At 48.1% G+C, this 21,312-nt stretch overlaps 1 protein-coding gene across 2 annotated transcripts in view; it reads right to left on the bottom strand.

The window, feature by feature from the left end:
- Positions 1-3,215: 3,215 nt before the first annotated feature.
- Positions 3,216-21,312, bottom strand: part of HMGA2 (high mobility group AT-hook 2) — a 76,135-nt gene continuing 58,038 nt past the window's right edge. For both annotated transcript variants that reach the window (XM_078609446.1, XM_078609447.1), the window contains exon 6: positions 3,216-11,290. In XM_078609446.1, the coding sequence (XP_078465572.1) occupies positions 11,237-11,290 (54 nt within the window). In that variant the 3' untranslated portion in view covers positions 3,216-11,236. The remainder of the gene's footprint in view (positions 11,291-21,312) is intronic.

Below are 21,312 nucleotides of genomic sequence, written 5' to 3' on the forward strand. Positions count from 1 at the left end.
ATTGCCCCTTGATGGAATTGACGGAGCACGTGCGCTCATAAACACGACAATGTGTGTGTGCGCGCGCACGCGTGTGTAGATTGAGATAATAAGTTTTTTTTTAAACAAGGAGAGCTGAAAGGGAAGGCTCGCTGTTGGGCCTGAGTCCCATTATATTATCAGCTTGTAAGGATCTGCCCCGTCTCTCTGGGTAATTGGGAATTCCGGGGATTTGACATCTATGCGGAGCTTACCACACACACACACCATTTGCTTCCCATTACACACAGTGACAGAGAAAGAAAAATCCGTGATTTTTTTTTCTGCGTGCTCCTTCCCCGAGGAACACATACGTACTTCCTCCAGACACCAGGAAGCTCAAAAAGCAGCGAGCTCAGGGAAGAATGTTTTAATTTCATGGATTTTTTTAAAATATACATTGTTACATTTTCTTCGAGCGAAACTAGCCGTGAGTTTGTAACACTACACAGGAATACTTGAAACTGCGAGTGCTATTCCCCCCGTGATGGCTTTGGCCCTGAAATGCGCGCAGGCAAAATGCCACTGACATTGTGGAGGGACACTTGGTTGTTGTGATTCAAACAAAGGCGACGACGTACGGCAATGAGCATAAAAGCCATCGACTCCTCTTGCGGACACACCAAGAGTAGGGTTGTCACCCCTGAGTTACAACCCAATTGGACATATCACAGGAGGAAGATGATCTCACAATACAAGCAAGTGGAGGGGGGGGTAGAACTACATATGCATCCATTGTCTTCCTCCTGTTCCTCCTGTTCCACCATTTCTTCTTTCCTATGGCTGATGTAGATGCAGAGCAACGACGGTATTCAGGTTGTCAGGCCCAGGTAACCACGTCAAGAGCACTGGAGTGGTTCGCTGTGATGTCTCCTTCGTATTTGTGGATCGGGCATTGCGTCGTTATACGTTGTACGGTCTGTTCTGGATGACCACAGGAGCACATTGGAGAGCTTTTAATTTCCCCTTAGCGCATCAGATATCCGCATCTGCCATAGTTCGTGCGGATGCGGTTTAGGGTGGGCGATGATAATGCATTGTCTTGAGTGGTCGTGGTGTATGATTACACAACTGTTGAGAACCGGGGCTTTTACTGTCGTGCGAAGAGGACTTGCATACTTCACAGGACAGCTAACTGAAAACTGAAAAAGATGATCCTGGATAAATCAGGACAGGTGGCAACACAAACAGAGCTTGACAATAACGCCGTGCTTTCGGCTCGACCCACCGCAGCACAGCTTCTCGGCTTCGTAGCAACCGTCCATGCTGAATCCAGGCGCTGAAGTGATGCCTCAATTGGCCGAGGCAGCACCATGAGCAAACTCACAATAGAACGGTTGCAAATTCAAATTCCAATCATCGATAAACACAGCCCTGACGAAGAATAAAAAAAACCAGTACCACTCTGTGGGAATACAGCAATGACTTCCTATGGATAGACAGGCTCATGCAATGGGAATATGGAATTTACACTGTGAGCTCAGGGTTGCCAATTGGAGATGAGTGCTAGTGCCCTGGGCTCATTTGCGCTGGGAGACCGAGACTCTTCATGGGGCCACGAAGCGCCGCGGTGGCGAGATATTAAGGGGCCGTCCATAAATGACGTCACGCACCTGGGGGGGGGGGGGGGTCAGACATTTGTGACGATGTGTGACGAGGGGGGGGGGGGTTTGAGAAATGTGACGTCACATCAAAATGCGCAACTTTAAATAAATATAGACAACACGTTCTACTTAATTTAATTGACTTTTTAATAAATGTTTTCTCCTACAACATCAGAGTGCAGCGCCACATTAAATACGCACTACAATGACAATAGCTTAAAACGATTTGAAGCATGTTTTATTTTTGGGGGGTGGGCAGAGCTTTGTGACGTCATATTTGAGGGGGTCTGACTTTTTGTGACGTCGTGTGACGAAGGGGGGGGGGGGTCAAAAATCGTTAAAAATCGCGTGGAGTCATTTATGGACGGCCCCTAACTGCCTCGCCTGGTATGCAGGAGGTCGTGGGTTCGATCTCGATCGTGACGCCTGCTGTTTATTTGAAGTTTGCATGTTCTCTCTCCCTCCCCGTGGTCGTGTGGATTTTTCTCCGGGTCCTCCGGTTTTTCCCTCCACATTTAGTATCAACTTGTGCTTCGAGTATTCTGCTGCTGTACATTTCCACGTGGTAAGCTACTTTGTTGAGCTATAATGTGGCCAGATCGCTGCTGAAAAAGAGCTATTAACTCAGTGGGGCCTTACCTGGTAAGATCAAAAGTTGAGTTTAGATTGATGGTAGCACCCACATTACATATGGGGCCCGAACCCGAGCATGCCTTAGAGACCCCGGATGACCTTAACCTACGTAACTCCTGTAAAATATTATCTTCACTAATTTAAAACATAGTTATATCAATAATGGCACATGCCAAAAACGTTTGAATTACAAATGAATACAAATCCCGGTCATAAGTGTATCACCGTACGGGAAATCACTAGTTGTCCTTAGGGTTAACTGGTCCCCTGTCATAGGAATGTGGAATGTATACCACTGGTACAGATCCCTAGGGGAGAAAGGCGGTCCTATGCTCTTTTAAGCAGGAAGACATTTTGGCAACGTGTATTCTTGTGTCGGGAACGGTCGTGTCGCGGTTAGCGAGCTGCACTATGAACCCGGCGACGCGAGTTCGATTCCTCCTCACGGCCAACACCAGTGACAAGTATCTGACTCGGGCCTGGGTCTCCCCTAGGTTGACTCAGCCTCAAATGAGTACCTGGTGCGTTGTGTAAACATCGCCACGAGGGAGACAACGGGGGTCGTGCGTGGTTCTGGCGACCCACACCCTCGTGTGTCGTGCCTGCCTTCCATAGGTGCTCGCTAATGGCAATTGCCCCAAGTCTGTTAAGGCTCCACGGGGGATCTTTGTCTTTGAGAAATAGCCACCCTTGTAATCTTTATTTATAACCTGGTGACGGTTTCGTTGAGAACACGCCTTACTCAAGCGATACTGTTCAATATATCAGATAATACTAGACTGTACATATACACAAATTGGACAGAATAGCTCATTTGTATCGTGAAATGTAATATGCACTAACTTCTGATTAAGTTATAACGTAATCATCCCTTGTAATCGTAAATGTAACGTAAATGTCCTAGATTCAACACAAATCTACTCCTCAGTGAACACAAACGCACACTCGGCCACACAGATATACAATTATACTACGTTTATTTGACTAACACAAATGACAAACGGGCAAGAAACAATGTTGTCTGAAACTAAAACGCGTGTGGGGGAGAAAACAGAGAACAATTAAGCGTGGAAAAAATGTTTTTTGTTTAAAAAGAAAATGTAAAAAAAATAGCAACCAACTAAAATGCATCCATTTGTTAAAACTGACCAATAACCAATCGAGGGTTCATACCCTGAGTGAAGTGTACAGGAGACAATGACTTCGAAGGGTAATTTAACGTGCTGTGCTCAAACCAAATTGCTCAAAACCAGCTCACAATAGCTCGGCTGTATTAAATTATCCTCTTAAATATGTCACACCAATTTTTTTTTAAACACGTGTACCCTCCCACAGGGGTTTTTTTGACCTTAAGAGTAATACTGGAAAGAAAGGGGGGTGGGGGGAAACAGTTACATAATTATAAACGATACTAAAATGATTATTAAAAAAATACAAAATTAATTTGAGTCTGATCCAGGATTTAGTTGTTTTTGTCTGAGGTATATGTTATGCTGTCTTCAAGAGGTAGTCGCAAGGTTATTCGTTCTTTAAAAGGATTTGGAGAGGGAAAAAAATGTTGAGATTGGGCAGGAGGGCATCGATGGCAGGTTTTTACGAGGATAACTCAAAAAAATAAGATCTGCGTTACTTTCCGTGGAATTTATTAAAATTGTACAATGCACACAACAAGTACACACCCTAACCATCCCTGATTTGTTTTGATACTTGCTTTGTAAAGGAAAAGTGAGACCCCAAAATCGAAAATAGTTAACCAGCAACAACCTCACTGAGATGTTTTTTTATCTCTCTCTTTTTTTCATTAAAAGGTATCAGAGGTAGAAGCATCACACATTACCACACATTAAACTGCAACATCTATATCTAAGCAATTACATTAAATAAACAAAAAAAAGCAGATTTTTCTTTCATTCTTTAAAAAAAAAAGCTCAATTTGTGAGAAAAATTACAACTCAAATACAAATGCATTGTTCCACGTTACATTTTCTTCACATGACACACAACAAGTTGCGATAAAAGGTGTGGGGGGGGGGTTAGACACATGACACTAAAAAAATATATAACTAATGTGGTTTTGCATTATAAACAATGAGCCGAGTACAAAAACACAGGTATTATTGTCATCGTTAATTTTTTGTGTGTACACTCTCGACTAACACGGGAACAGAACGCGAGCATCTCAAATAAAGATACTGAATCTCTGCCCCCCTGTGACCAGGCCAGCGAAGATCAGCGGGGATGCGGCAGTGCCAGATTGCCCAAGCAACTTGGGGTGGTGGTGGGAGGTGATAACAATACAGTAACATCATTGCAAGTGAATACTGCATTTAAACCCTTGCCACCGTATGAAGCGCACGTCTTGTCCAATCAAGCCTACGCTGTTGTAACAAAAGTTATGTTTGTTTTTATTCATGACACTTTTTTTTGTCAATTAGACATCGGTTGTAAACAGGCCTCTAGATAGTTTAACACGTAGTAGGCTTTTGCGGCAAATATTATCCGTAAGGTTTTTTTGGGGGGGAGGGGGGGGTTAGATCGTGTAAATATATAAATGTGTCGTTAAACCCACCACCACCCGACACAGCCAATTAGTAAGGTTTGTCACTTGTAAATGTTGCTGTACTAGCAACGAATCGACGTGTTCTATTTACATCACAAACCCTTACTAATTAGCTGTGTTGGGTGGTGGCGGGTTTAACGACACATTTATATATTTAGGCGATCTAACAAAAAAACACAAAACCCTCTATTGAGGCCTATAGATGTCACTGTAGAACCAGTTGCGCGTTTTAACAACTCAACAAACAAACAAGGCTGCTGTCGCCAGTTGGCAGCTGAAACAGCGCAGACAGCACGGGGGGGGGGGGTGTACAGCCGCAGTCTTAAGACGGCAAAGTTGGCCCGCACACGCCGTGCGCGATCGGGACAAGGGTCAGGAACACCTGCTCACCATGCGTTCAAAGGTGAAGGATACGTTTCAAGCAATAAGTCCTCGTGTTTTACACAAATACAACACGCGCACCACCCCCCATTCGCCGAGCATTCGAAAGTCGACCTGAAGACACGAACTCGCCCATAAAAAAAGACCCGGCCCCACGCAACTGTAAAACTGCACAAAAGCAGCCTTTTCTTGCTGGCGTCCAACACGTAATGTTGCTAGTCGCGCCAACAACGCGGTGTTGCTAGTCGCGCCACATCTCTCCGTTGCGGGATCTCCGTTGACACGTCGTGGAAACGTAATGCAGGAGGACGCATCAATTTGTCGTTAACATTTGACGGCCAAAAAACCCACGAGACGTATCCACGGTTTCGCAACTGGATTTAACGTCTAATAACCACACTGCAACTTACCCACATTAGATTTTTTTTAACGTCATGTAACCAATGTTGTTCTTCTGTAACAACAACCAAAAAGTTAATTTTATTTTTTATAACTTTTTTTTTACAACTATCAAATTCACTTCTCAGATACCAAACATACCCAGATAGGGGGTAAGGATGAAAATTAACAGTATTTAAAAGTCTTTCTTTCCGAAAAGGTTCTTTCTTATTACAGTAGAAAATAGTAAAAATGTCAATACAAAATACTCTAGCTAAAACAAAAGGTCTCTGTAGAGCTAACGGCGATATCGTTGAAACGAATATCATCTACATTGGGGGGGGGGGGGGGGAATCAAACGCTTGTTCTGACATGAAGCCTACCGGTGAGAGAAAAGAGAAAAAGTAACGGGAGAGCAGACATGCGAGACAGGTTGCTTTGGCATTGTTCTCAATCACGTCGAGGCTACGCGCTGGCCGTCTCGCGGAGACACACAGGAGTGGCCCACATCCCTGGCACTTGGCAAGCTGCGTTCGTAAAGCGGCTGACAAGTCCGAGGCGTTCACGAGTCGACGCGTGGCGAGGCCGATTTTTTGTCCCCCCCTCCCCACCCACGACCCCCGCGAGTTTCTAACGTCCATCGAACGTCGGACTCGGGCGAATTTACCCGTGGCGTAGACACGAGGGGCGAGGGGGGGGGGGCAAAAAAAGCCACGTGTCGTTTCTGACAGAACGCCTCCAACACCCCCCTCCCCGCCGCAGGGGCCATCGTCGTCTGGACGACAAACGCTTTCGGGCAAGTGCAGCAAAATTTAAGGTGGTTTCGGTCTGGCCGAGAATCGAACCGTCGAGTTACACTTTGGGAGGTAGGCGCTCTTGGAGTCGTGTCCTTTGCGCCGCGCGCGCGAACTCTGCCGTGCCCGCGAGCGTGGAGATTGATTCATCACGCGGCCCGGCTTGGACGCGTCACGTGACGCGCACGTGACACGCACGTGACGCACACGCACGTGGATCGCCGACGGTGGTTGCTCGTTGACGAGAGGAGAAAATGAACATTCAGATGTTTGCACGCGTGGCAGATTTATCTATTGCCCGAGTTGCTCAGCCTTAGAACGACGGCACCCACAATCGTCGTCTGTGGTTAAAACACGTTCTGCACGGCACCTCGCTCCCCGCCTACAGATAATCCAAACATGCTCTTCAGGCACTCCGTGTACGGGGGTTCTTTGGCAACCGATCCGAGTTCCAGGACCCCCGAGCCAAAGCGTCACATTTTACGACATTGACACGAATGCTCAATCCTGACTTCAAATTGAATCGAAGATGCAGAGACGGATGATGGGCGTTTTATTATTGCTGCTCAGTGTGGACCCAAAGGTTGTGGCCTCAGGGCCGGTTCAATGTCACGGAGGCCAATCGTGCGGCCCACATTGTTTTGCCACCAGAGCTGGGGGCCTCCTCCTCTCAGGCTTCGTCCTCTCCGCTTCCTCAGGTCGAGGAGAGCAGCGCCCAACAGAGTCTCCAGGGCACGCCCGTGCTAACCGGGACAGACCAAACAGCAGCTCCTTTCGCGCTCGCCCCACGTGCGTAAAGTTTGCCCGCACGAACAGGACCCGGAAGGCTGCCCCCCCCCCTTGCGAGCACGTAACAACGGTGGGTTCGTGCCACCGTTATTTTACATAAACAAAAAATGGCTTTGAGTAAGCGACGTCGCACCGCGTCGCCAAACGCTGGGCCCTGTCGCTCTCTGGTTGTGTTTTTGTTGTTGTTGTCGAGACATCATGCGGAAGAGAGACATCGGAGTGATGGTTACAGCGCAACCGTGACAACCTGTGCAAGTACCGTGCCCAGGTCTAACGAAATAAAGCAAATGTTTTTAACATTCTGTAACACAAGAGAGCTCCATTTCACCTGCACTTCTCTTCACTAGAGCTCGGATAGCTGCCCAAGACCCTTTCTTGCAAAGATTCTGCATTCTCTGCAGTGCATAAGCAAGTGCTGGGTAGAATACGCTCACAGATACGTGGGTGCTGAGCATTAATGCAGGGATTTTTTTTCCGGCAGTAGCTGCCTTTACGGCCTGGTAGAAAGTCAAATGGGTACAATAAAGCATCAAAACATGCCAATAAATTGTAATACTATGCTTGGATACATCCTAACATGACTTAATATGAAACATAATTCCCTTAAGTTATGTGCATATACATTGAAATGCAAATGCATCTTGAAATGTTATACTGGTAGTGGGCATTGCAGCTTATCATCATGCAAAACACCTGACGAATTATTGATTTTTGAAAGCATTAAGAATGTATTGATTGCTGCAATGACAGTGTGGCTGTTTAATTGTAAGCACTGTCAAACAAAGCCACGTATTAGAAAACAACAGGTTAGTCGAACACGATAACAGCTTGTTTTTACTGCCATTGAGATTGTTAAATGTTGATATTCTAGCCGCATTCAAGTTACACGGAGGTTTTCAGTGTGTAAAGTGCGTAGGGAGGTGGGATTTGCAGAGTCTATAGCCAGCCAGGTGGTTCAGGGTAAAGAGAGCCGCTTACAAATCAGAATTGTGAAGAGTTAAAATCCTGGCGGAGATTTACTCAGCCCACAATCACTCCCGAGTCGAAAACGAGTCATGCCGTCCTCTGTCGGGAAGTCAACAGTGGATGTCATATGGATCAACTCGCCCTCACCATAGGAATGTGGAACTTCCACCACTGGCTCAGGGTTGTAAACATGGGATGACCACTGCCTGCAATGCTCGTTTGAGCAGGAAATCACTTTTGACTTTCAGTCTTCAGATTCACTTCATCTGCACGGGTATGTCTGCAAAGGCACCAACTGTGCAGGGAAGTCAGGGGTCAGGAGGCTTTTGGTTCTTGGGTGCCGCAGTTGTGAGATGTTAACTACCTCGCCTGGTATGTAGGAGGTGGTGGGTTCGATCCCAACCCTGACGCCTGTTGTATATTTGGAGTTCGCATGTCTCTCTCCCTGCGGTCGTGTTCATTTTTCTCCGGGTGCTCCCGTTTTTCTCTCCACATTTTGAAACGTGCATTTAGAGTATTTGGCTGCTATCAATTTCCACGTGATAAGCCACTTCGTTGAGCTATTATTTGTGGCCAGGTCACTTCTGAAAAAGAGCTACATAGCTAAGTGGACCTTACGTGGTAAAATAAGTTTCGTTTTCGCAATAGGAGGCTCGTCTCCGCTCGTTTGCGAGAGAATGAATCGGTGAATTTGGACCAGAGAGAGACGTATAGCCATGTGTGAGAAGGCTGCGGATATAAAATGTTAATAATAATTAACATTTATAATTCGAATTCCATCCTAAGATCCCAATCGGTTAATCGACCGATTCAGTAAGTGGTAAAGCCCCCTCGGCGGGGGGGGGGCTTTACCACTTTCAGCAAACGTACAAGGGGACAACAGGACAGTGCCTGCACGAGATGTCATCGTGCACCACACGTGGGTTCTGGTGCCACGTGGAACTCCAGTCTGAAGCGAGGACGCCCCCCCATGGGATGGACTGGTGACAGCCGGCCACATCTCGTTTCCAGGTTGTCTAACGGTGGATCGAGCACTGCGACACAGAATCCAGGACTGTCGATTGTGCGGTCAGCAGAAGGAATCAGAATGGTTGTGGGTTTGGGAACGGATTTCACTCGGTGGCAGTAATACAAAAAAAACTGTAATTGTTGAACTAACCAATTGTTTTTTTATGCATAAGTTCACCAACAGCAGCAACTTTATCCCCTACATATACAAAATAAACCGAGCTGTAAACAGTGCTTTCCTTACGAGAACAAAAAAACAGTGACTAAAGTAGTGGTGTACAGAACATTTGTTTTGAAACAGCCGAACTGACGATACGTTATGATCCTGGGTTGGGTTGTTTTTGTTTTGTAGCAGCAACTGGTAAATGTGGAGCGCGAACAAAATAAAACCTTAACAGGAAAAAAAACCAACACAGAGGTAGTTGTGGATAACGGTGTATACATCGATAATTGCATCGGCTGCTATAAAATTGCTTAATTGTGAACAAAATAAGATAAAAACACAAGATTTTGAGTCCTGGTCAAGAAGTTGGACGTGATATTCCAGCACGAGTGGCGTCCGACAAGAAGCTAACGATTCATTGTCTCTCGGATGATTTGCCAGCCCGGTCTTACAAGTCTCCAGACGGATCCGAATTTGTACATAATCATCAGAGCTACGTATATATTTTTTTGTTATTTTAAAAATGTGTTTAAATCGATGGACACAAGCAGCATTGAATATATGAGCTTGAGCCTACTTTCAATTGTCCGGATTGAGCAGGCTATGTTTTATAAGGAGCAGAGAGAAAATGGATCTAAAAAAATGCGTGAGTTTGTTCTTCCAGATGAAATACCTGCTTTATTGCATGGGTGTTGGTATTGCATAAGTGACACAAAGAACAGTAGTAAATTAATAGGTGATTAGGCTGTCGACTGATTTAAAAAAAATATATTAAACTGTAAAAACAGCGTGAACACAATGGGGTGGGTGGGGGGGGGAAGTGAAAACGATAAAAAAAAATAGTTTGACAAACTAGAACTGCACGTGAAATATTAAGAATGCATTAACAACAACCACAAAGGTCATGGAGGAAATAAAACCGTGAAAAATGGAGGTCAACGTTTTAAAGCTTAAATAATATCACCGCTCGCCTGTCTGTTTCCATGCAGTGATGAACACTTAACCATGAAATGAACGGAGAGAGACCGAACGCGATGCGACGCTGCCGGCAACCCGTCGCACGAATGCACTCGTCGCTGGTCGCCGTGAATACGGAGGCCGAGTGTTTGCTTCCGTGAAAGTTCCAAAAAAGCTGCCCCCCCCCACCCACACACACACCCCCATCTTGCTCTGAAATTTCCATTCAACTTCAGTGCAGCATTAAGTCAAGTCTGACGGTGGTGAGAATTCATCCGGATACGCGCCCGCCCGCCCGCCCGCCTGCCTGCCTTATCACCATCGCGCCGTGTGGCGCCCCCATACGGGGGGAGAGGTCGGAAATCCGCGCACGTACCAAGACACACTGCCTCAAAAAGTAGCCGATGCTAATATTCGCCGCTCCTTTTGGTTATGTTTGTGCTGAATTGAGTTTATTATTGAGGTATGATACTTTCCCTTTAATATCCAGAATCCATGCTTTTAAAAAAAACACCACACACTCTTCCCCTCTCTTCATGTCGACAGTCACTTTCCTTAGAAAGAGCTCGTTAATGTGTCAGTGTTTGCGATTATGGCACTGACGCAATGCTGTTGCATAATTCTCGATTAACATCTTAGCAAGTTTTCTAACCGCGAACCTTACCATAGCGCCTGTGGCATTGTAACTTTCAATCTGGAAGGATGTGCCAAAACAAATTTAGCAAAAACAAATGTTTTAAAAGATAACCCAGAACAAAACAGTTTATAAAAATTACTTCCCCCCCCCCCCATTGTGAGCTCCGACATCAATACCCTCACCCCCGAACGGGAATTTGCAACCTACATAACCAATCTAAAAGAGAGAAAAAAAATCTCATTCACTCCACACCCCCCCCCCCGCCCCCCCAATTCTACTAATATTGGGCTGACTTGCCATTCTGTCTTGACAGTTGACCCAAAAGGACTGAGGTAGACATTGTGTTAATTAGTCATCTTCTTCTGAAGATTCCTCTTGACTTGTCTGTTCTTCCGCCTGTTCCTGGAAGAGAGCACATGAAGAAGTAGGAACACACAGTTAGTTCGTTTTATTGTGTTGCGTAACTTTCGATGCATGGTCCAAGTGTCTCTTCTCAAACGGGCAATGGTGGCGGCAGTGCTCGTGGGTAAGAAACTTCCATATTTCCATGGCAGGGTCCTCGTCTATCCAGCCGATGATTGCTGTTGATGTTCCACAAAGTGTGCACTAATGCTATATAAAGCAGTCATACATCTATTTGCTACACTGTCCCGATATTACCTCATTGCCATATAACTAGCTTGATGTCTCGCACACATTACAGCCATTGCTATAATGCCCCCCCCCCTCATTACAGAAATGTGGAATTTTCACCATTGATCAAGAATAGTGATGAAATGGCGGCCATTCGAGATAAATCAGCTCATGGCCTGGTGCTGGACAGATTGTTACATTGCAGACGCATCATAGATCACCACGACTTGGGGAGGCCATTATGCAGTAGTTGACTGATCATGGCTGATGATGATGATGGCTATGGAAATGGTTACAAAAGATGAGTGCCATCCAGCACTCATTCGATGAGGGTGAAACATTCGCTCTGCTCAAGGTCTGACCCTGTTTCTAAAACACACAAAACTTGACCCAGAAGGGAAGACTCATCGTCTGCGACTGAAAAAAGGAAACGTTTGTGCTGCCAATCAGAAATCATCACTGAATCCATCATTCTCAAGAGTTCGCCAGGCGGCCGAAGTGAAAGAAGAATGGCAAGAGCATCGAGTATGGTTTTCCAGACTCTTAAAAGAACCGCATGTAGGTGGGTTTCGTACACACAAAGCACTCCTCCTGCTGCTGCTGCTACATTCCCCCCCACACGCCAGAGAGAGGAATGTGACATTTCAGCCTCGGTCTTGGGGCCGCCAACAGAGATTAGCTTCGTCTCATGCTCGTTTCCGCGCGGAGACACTTTTCCTCTTGGCACACAAAAGGGCTTCTCTGGCGAGATAAAAACCCTATCTCGTTGGGGTCGTTCATGACGATGAACACAATCCAACTGAAAAGACGCACCACTCGTGCGCTCCAAACGAAGGCACCGGTTTGCTTTGTTAACATATGGCATGGTTTTTGTTGGAAGCCATCAAGACGGTTCTGCGTAGCTCTCTCGCGATCCTACGACACGGGGGCGGACGAACAACGCACGGTGCAACCCATAAAATGACGCCCGGCCGAAAACCAGCGGCGACGTGAAACGTACGCGAGTGAAATGAAGATGATTATTTTTTCGACCCCTCAAAATCACTCTCGCTCCACTAAATTGTGAAATCCGTTAGCAAACCACGGTCACCTGCCGTGAAACGCCTCTCCGGCAAGAAGCGGCCGCAAGTGCCGGCGAGCGATGACCGAGCCGCCCAATCCCCCCCTTCTCGGCTAGAACAGGACCTCTGCTAGACTCCGGGGTGTGCAAACCCGCGGTCGATGCGCGCGGCAGCGCATCCGAGGTTTCAGTTCATGGCGGTCGGCTCACAACTTTTAATGCGCTTCAGGCATTTCTGGGTGCCTCTCTACAGATTTCTTTTTTTTTAGCCCCTACATTCCTGGGGGTTAAGGGCACTGCTTCCCATGGGCTCAATGTGGGGGGGGGAAGGAGGGGTGGGGGGGAAGGAGGGGTGGGGGGGAGGAGTGGGGGGAGGGATTGCAGAGGGTGGGAGTGCAGAGTTTTGCGATTCTCCACAAAGACCTCACTCTGTGAACACTGCCCACCCTACCCTGCAATGGGATGTTTTCTTTGCCCGAACAGAGCGAAGGATTGGATGGGTGGGGGGTTCGAAAAAGAGAAAGGGTGGAGGGATGGAGGTGGTGGGGGATGGGAGAGGGCCGGGGTGCTCTGTGGGACTGGTTGGTTTGGAGGAGAGATTTGGGGGGGGGGGTGTAATAGGAGAGGTTGACATCAACTTCTAAAAAGGCGGCAAATGCAGCAACATTTTCTGCCCCCCCCCCCCTTGTACCCTCCTCCCCAGGCCTCCATCACATAGCACCGCACAGCACCCACAGCATCCGTATGGAATCCCAGCTCCCAGCCCCTCCCTCCCCAGCACCACACACCACCAGTTACCCCCCACCCTCCCTCCCCAACACCACACCACCACCAGTTACCCCCCACCCTCCCTCCCCCGCCCCACACACCACCAGTTACCCCTCCTCACCCTCCCTCCCCCGCCCCACACACCACACACCACCAGTTACCCCTCCTCACCCTCCCTCCCCAACACCACACCACCACCAGTTACCCCCCACCCTCCCTCCCCCGCCCCACACACCACCAGTTACCCCCCACCCTCCCTCCCCCGCTCCACACACCACCAGTTACCCCCTCCCTCCCTCCCCAACACCACACCACCACCAGTTACCCCCAACCCTCCCTCCCCCGCCCCACACACCACCAGTTACCCCCCCTCACCCTCCCTCCCCAGCACCACACCACCAGTTACCCCCCCCACCCTCTCCCCCATATTGGCCCTTCTCAGAATAAAGACTCTGTTCAGAAACAATGTTTACTACTGTATTTTGAACTTTGGCATATGGAAATGTTTCAGCAGAACCTCTTAATATCCTGTCCTGGAAACCGCTCATATTTTGTGTTGATCGCCACAGTTCTTTCTATGTAGTTTCACGAAGGTTTTTTTTTCAATGTTTCTTTGTGGACTGCGTATTTTGTTGCTTTTGTTTAATCCATGTAAAGAGATAAAGTCCCCGTGCCTGCCCGTGTGCTCGCTTTGAACAAGGAGCGCTGTGGGGTCAGCAACATTTTGCTCATTGCAAATTGATGACGGGTTTTCGAGCAACAGTGCTTGTAACATGCGAACCTAGCCCCAGTACCCAGGGAATATTTCCTATCCCCTTCCACTCAGCTGCCACTACTCGCAAGCGGATGATCGCGAGGTAAAGTCCCAGTCGGGGCATCGACGAGACCGAACATTTGTCCGGAATCGATCAAACGAGAACCATTTTAATGGAAAGTCAACGGTGAATGTCCTATGGAGATACTGGGTCCCCCCCCCCCCAGCATTTGAACAATCGCTTTCAGGACTGCCCACGGCAATGGATAGGATCACTCCTGATTCTAAGTTCGAGTGTGGAAACACTTTGACTCTTTGATATGATGTCATCCTTGCACAGCGCAGTACAAAAAAATTGGAATCACATCGCAGGCAGTTGGAAGTGTGCAGTCTGAAAAGTCAACAAAACTATGAACGCGGAACATTTTGCAGGGAAAATGCCATGGGATCGCTGAAATCCTTTCATTAACGGGCGGTTGGGCACGGTTCAATCCCACAAGCGATGTACGCAAAAGACATGCGCAGACAGAGATGAACACAACAAGATAAGAGTCTGGCTGTAACAACAAAAAGTTATTATGAAACCGTTTAGTGTTGTTGTTGTTTAGTTTTAACCGTACCTTGCCGCTTGAAGGGACCTCGTGCACTGGTCGGGGAATCTTTCCAAACCCATATTCTCATCGCGGTATGCGCCCATTTAGCCAATTGTAACCCCCCCGATTAAAATTGTGCCAAGCGTGTCCTGTCGTGTCATGTCATTAAGACGGCTTGTTACCTCCAACAGGAACTCTCACGGCAAGACGGTGAATCGCCTTGTGACCAGACTGCTTCTCAAGCCAGAAGGATCAGCCTCTTGTGCACACGCTGGGCAGCTTATACTCACGTGACTTCCAAGAGGCGTCTTGGTCGCATGGCACTTGAACAAAAATGTTGAGTCCTCGGGAGCCAGTGATTGCCAAATGATGTGCCATTGTTCGCATGATCAATGTTGACCAGGCTTAGTCCCTGAACTCGCCACAACTGAGAACTCGGTTTAATCACAGGGTGGTGGGGGAGTTTGGGCTTCGTGCTCTTAGCACGTAGAGCTATCCCCACCCACCCAACAAGACAAACAAAGATCCCCTGTATAGCCTTAATAGACTGTTGGGGCAAGTGCTGTTACCAAGCACCTATGAAGGCCAGCACGGAACGCGAGGGGGTGGGTAGGTGGCCAGCACCACGCCCGGCCGCCTTTGTCTCCCCAGTGACGATGTTTACACACCGCACCAGGTAATCATTTGAGGCTGAGTCGACCTAGGGGAGGCCCAGGACCATGTTCAGATAACCGTCACTGGTGTCGGCCGCGAGCGGGAATCGAACTCGGGTCGCCGGGTTCGTAGCGCAGCGCGCTAACCTTTACGCTACCGCTCCTCACAAATCTGAGTTCTCAAACCTAGGATATCACAGGAGTTTGGGCTTTGTGCCCTTAACACGTGGTACTATCCCCCCCACCCACCCACCCACCCCGGGCCACACAGCCACCTCGCACACTCAATGATTTCACTCCTTCAAGCAGTTCGCTGAAAAGACAGCTCCGCACACTTAAATCGACGACGATAAAAAAAATGTTGCTCGTGCAAACTCGACGCAGATGTTCGTCGGTATGGCCCATTGCATGGTCACAACTCAAATGTGACAGCACCCAATAGGATGCGTATTATGGCGCACATTGTGGGCATGTGAAGCGGGGAAGATGACCGGAACGTTTGGGGACGAAAAAATGTACTCCTCAAAGTATGCGCTCTCACATGTTTACCTCCCCCGATGACTTCCATACAGCCCCCTCCGCGTGACTTAATGGCGTTTTTAAAAGGCAGCGCTTCCAAAAATGATAAAAACAAATATCAGCCTTACTTCACACTGGTGTGTTGTGTAGGGAGGATCCCAGTGGCAATGTTTACACACACCGCACCAGGTAATCATTTGAGGCTGAGTCGACCTGGGGAGGCCCAGGACCGGTTCAGTTAATTGTCGACCTTGAACTGTATGGAACCTGGGCGTATGTCAAAGTAGAATCTCCTTGTTGTCGAGGCCACCGCAGCAGCACCATCTAGGGGGTGTTTGGCCGACTCTTCCATGCTCGTCAGATGTCCTGGAAGAGGCACGAATGCCCACACTCTGCCCGCATCACACGTGGAACCTGCTTATCGATACACTGTGATGTTACCCATTTATACTTCTGGGTCGACAGAGGTGGGGAGGGAGGCGGGAGAGGGGGGCTAAGATGCGAGGGACTTGCACGAATTTTTTAATAAATTATTACAATTTTTATTTTACCAGGTAAGCAACGCCCACTGAGCTATATAGCTCGCTTTCAGAAGCGACCTGGCCACAAATAATAGCTCAACAACAAAGTGGCTTATCACGTGGAATTTTTTTTACGGCAGCCAAATACTCTAAACGCACGTTGATTCTAAATGTGGAGGGAAAAACCGGAGGACCCGGAGAAAAATCCACGCTACCACGGGGAGAACATGCAAACTCCAAATATACAGGTGTCAGGATCGGGATTTAACCAAGGACCTCCTGTACACCAGGCGAGGTCGTTAACATCTTGCCACCGTGGCACCCTTGCCGGGCCGAGAGACTGAAGTTGCGACCTGCGGATCTAAAGGCCACTGCACTCGCGAAGACGATCCTGGGGAAACTGGGACAGATGGCAAGCCCAGTGCCACGTGGTATTCGGTAAGATGCCTTCTTGTGGCATCAGAAGTATCTTTGCGGTGACGACATCTTCCACAGAGATGCTCTGACATGTGGTGGTGCAGTCCTCGCCTTCAGAGTTCCAAATGAGAATGTGCAGTGTGTGTTAAGGTTACACCGTATGCAACCAACCGTACTATTCGGAGGTGCGGGGAAAGGACAACAAACTATACAAAAATTAGTTTTGAATCTAGATTTAAAAGTGCAAAGCTCCAGTGGCTTCCTAATATCGGAAGGAAGAGCGTTCCAGACGGCCACAGAAGCGCATCTGAAACTGCACACCACCACACGCTGCCGATTCCCCTGTTGCATTTAGCCGTTTAATACATGCAAATTATCATTATTATCATGATTCCTTCATGCGAGTTGAACGGACCACCAAAGCAGCGCTTTCAGGCAAAACAAAACAATGCTGGGGCTGTAATTACAGCAGCCAGCAACATCAGCAGCAGCTGCTATAGCGGGAATGTTCGTGGCTGCGTTGCTGGTGGCTTTAGAAACGCAGCGGCAACCGCAGAAAACCCGCAGGTCGTGCACGCAAATTGCCGCCCTTTCGCCCACAAAACCGAACACTCCCCCAGCAAGACGAACGCCGCGTGGCTGCTCCCTCTCACCCAGCCCACTGCTACCCCTCTCCTTCCCTTCCCCCCAACTGCCCCCCCTTGCCCCTCACCCCTCACCCCCACCCCCCCCAGTGCCCCCCTTCAAGGCACTTGTGCAAGCCAAGCAAGCGATGACCCCGGAATCACACTCTGCTCCGCCGCGTGCCCCGCCAGCCTCTCCCAAACGTAAGTGAAACGGCACCGACTCTGACTCCCACTCTGTCTCTCTCTGGCTCGCTCGCCAGAGGGCTTCCGAAACAAAACGTGAAGCCCAAGAAAGCTCTGAACACCTAAGGGGAAAAACCGTACGGACATTATGGCTACGTTTCGCAAACCTGCACGAACTTTCAGGGGTCAAGTCGATTGCAATTTATTATAATTATTAAGACTTTACATGCAGTCCGGTTGATTAGCCGGCCACGTGTGGTGGCGTAAAGTGTGGGTACTCCAACCAGCGTGGCAGAGGAGGCCAAATTAGAGCTCCCTTTAGACGAATTCCTTCTGCCAGCAGTGACCCGAGCAAGAAATTGCAGGGCTGCAGATTTGCCTTTACCAGTGGCACGAGGTCCTCTTAAAGAATTGAAAGACAGTCCTCTATTCGTTAATAGTCGAAGGTTTGCGAGTGGAGCGTTAGAAGATGCATTGGTGTGCACATACATTTACGGGTATGCCAAAGCTTTTACTGATAAAGACTTAATGCGGTGTGCATATTCTGTATTTTAACAAAAATAACGGGACTGCGCTCACAAATGCAAGGAGGTCACACAATTCACTGATAATTCTCGTCACGTGTAAACACATTTATACGGTTGCAAAAAGTGAGACGTGCACTCTTGTAAAGAAGAGAGACGAGCAGTTTGCTCGATGCATCGGTGAGCTCTGCCCAGAGAGAGAGAAACGCAAAACCCGCACGACATGGATACAGACCTCAAGAGCAGCGCCCAAAACCAACGCTCGCTACCCCCCCCCCTCTGCCTCCCATCCTCGCCTCTCTCCACAGCCAGTGCGGCGACGCGGCTAAGCGGGAATGGAAAGCAGACGGCCAGCGGACATGAACGCAGGGCGTCTAAATTCAGCGTTCCCATTTCCTGCGTCGCGGAGAGGGGAGTGACCCCGGTGGGCTCAGGAGAAGGGAAGGGGGCTTTAGGAAGCTGCTTTCTCTCATCAAAGGGCACCGAGCGAATGCAGCGGAGCGGGGTTAAAGGCCGGGGCGGCGCGCCCTAACCTTTTGCTTATTTTGCTTCTGGGGTGATGAATTTGAATGGCTACGGCTGTTAACGGATTTCTCTCATCTTCCAATTCTCAGGACCAGGGGGAAGGGAAGAAGGCGAGCGGCCGGGCGGGCGGAGAGGGAGGGTGGTGGTTGTGGGGGGCGAGGGAGGCAGTGGTGAAGTGGAGGCGGCGGGGGTGAGGCCAAGGAAGAGTTAAAGGACGGGAGAGTATTATATTTTGAAGGGGGAGCAGCGGCGAGCTGCTGCTGGGAGGGCAGCACTCTCAGGCAGCAGCAGCAGCAGTGTGTGCTCGTGCCCGTGGGATGCCGCTAAATCTTTTAAACGACCCGGGCCATGCTGCGGTCTTGCACAGAGACAACAACAACAAAAAAACGCGGGAGAAAAGGCGCCGGCGCGCTGGGACGCTGCAACGGGCCGCAGGAATGGCGGCGTTGGCCCCAGGCCTTTCCCTCTGCCATCCCTCACAAGGGGCAGCTCTCAAGGAATGCCGCAGATAGGGTTTCAACAAATTCTTCTAAACATTGAGAGCCTTTGATTTGCCAGGGAGATGTTTCTAGGATAGCAGTGAGACCTCAATTGCTGGGATTCAAACGGATCAACTGTTTATCTTTATTCTTTAAAAAAAAACTTTGCAAAACATAATCATTTAATACGCTTTGCACTGTTCAATTATTTAATTTGTGTTGGTAGACCTGCACACACCACGTAAACCTCAAAATGCTTTTAAAAACTCCTTTCTTTGAGCCAGCTTTTTTTTTACAAAGTAATTTTGTTTTGCTAAAACTATACAAATGTTTTATCCAGTCCGTGTGGTATGCTTGTTGCAATTTCTAGGAATTTATACAAAATTGCTTATAGTCTTGGCAAACAGAACCGTGCAATCTAACCTTCTTGGCTGCTTTTCATTTTGTCTGCATTCTTAATCTGGGCTTGTGGCCTCACAAAGTGGCCATAAAAAAAGTGTCTCTGTGCTCAAACGGGTAAATGGTGGGAGCGATGGTGTCCATCTCCTTCATTGGTGCACCCCAAATCATTAGTTTAAATTCCACATTCCTTTGATTGTGACCGGTCTCGGTAGAATTCTATACAGTTGGACGCGAGACTGCGCTGAAATATAAACCAGCTCGTTTTATTACAAACGGCAAGGCAGAAGAACTGCTTGACTTGCCATCGGAGAAGTCCCACTGAGCAAAGAGACCCTTGCCTCCAAAGCCGTGGCCCACTGGCTTATTTAATTAGTTGAATCGATCTCCGGCCAAGTAGAGCTGCCGTTCGTGATGCTGACAATCTCAAGGGTTGCGAGTTCAAGCCCCAGTCAGGGATCGGGACTCGGCTTGTCACATTTTCATGGCTATCGTGCACGAGTTATGTAGGGAACGCTTTTCTGAAATTAATAGAATGTCTTGTGGAGAGAGATGGTTACATGACGTAGTAATGTGGAATGTTCATCATTGGGCGAGGGCCACCAATGGAGATGCACACCACACCCCAGGTTTATTTGAGAAAAGAGACACTGGAATCCAAAAAATATTTTACAGATTTGATTTCTTGCATAACAGTGACAAAATGCTGCACGCGCGGGAAATGTGCAGATCTTGAGAGTTTGAGGACATTGTTGAAAGAGGGAAAAAACATGTAGAATTCTGCAGGTCGAAGCGGGAGTAGGAACTACAGATTGAGAAGTGCAAAGCGAATACATTTCATCGGGAGAGACGTCCTGTCATATGGAGATGTATTCAGCATGGACTTCAAGAGCGAGAGTGGTCTTATCTCAGCAGCGTGGATGGGCAGAGAAATGGAATTCGAGCTGAGAGTTGGCAGCTCAGTTGGAGCAACCTCTCATTGATAAAGTATGAATTGTATGCCTCAAAATATTTCTGGCAGACCAAAGAGGGATCGACGTAAAGAAAAAAAAGAAACGCACAACTCTGGAGCTGCCACCGCATTCACTTGCAGTGGCTGTGGCAATAATTTCCGCTCAAGAATTGGCCTAACGAAGTCATTCTAGGCACCGCAAACCCCACAGCGGACCTCGTATGGCACGAAAGAATTGTCTCCAGAGCCACACAGGCCGATATAACATATTTCTGAGCATAGAGTGGCATAACATTAAGTACATCGACACTCTCAAAAAAATACAATACCGTTGTTTATGCCACATTACTGTATAATCATCATCAACCACGTTCTATCCACCAATATATACCCAAGCCAAAATCATATATCGTGGTCTCCCAGTACTGTGTGTATTCAAAGTTGAGCCACATGCAACCTTTTTTTTATGACTGCAAGACCAACATAGCGATAAAAGAAAAAACCAGCAAAGATGTACCATTAAGCAGAAAGCTCAGGTCAATGAATATGATCGTGTGAGCGTTCTCATGATCAGATCCCAACAGCAAATTGTGGCTGCTTAATGTTACCCCAAAATGCTACGGCTTAATTTTCACCATTTTCTTACACTAATGGAATTTGCTTGATCTTGCTTGATGCATGCCAGATGCACGTCTTTCCTGTTTCTTTACAGCATCCTGTTTCATGACCCATGGGGTCACAGTTCATATAACCCCCCCCCCTCCCTCGCACCACCCCCAATCCCCGATGCAGGCAGTACCCCCCCCCGCACCCATCTC

This window comes from Lampetra planeri, chromosome 32, assembly GCF_965212315.1.
Source record: "Lampetra planeri chromosome 32, kcLamPlan1.2.h2, whole genome shotgun sequence".
Taxonomy (NCBI): Eukaryota; Metazoa; Chordata; class Hyperoartia; order Petromyzontiformes; family Petromyzontidae; genus Lampetra; species Lampetra planeri.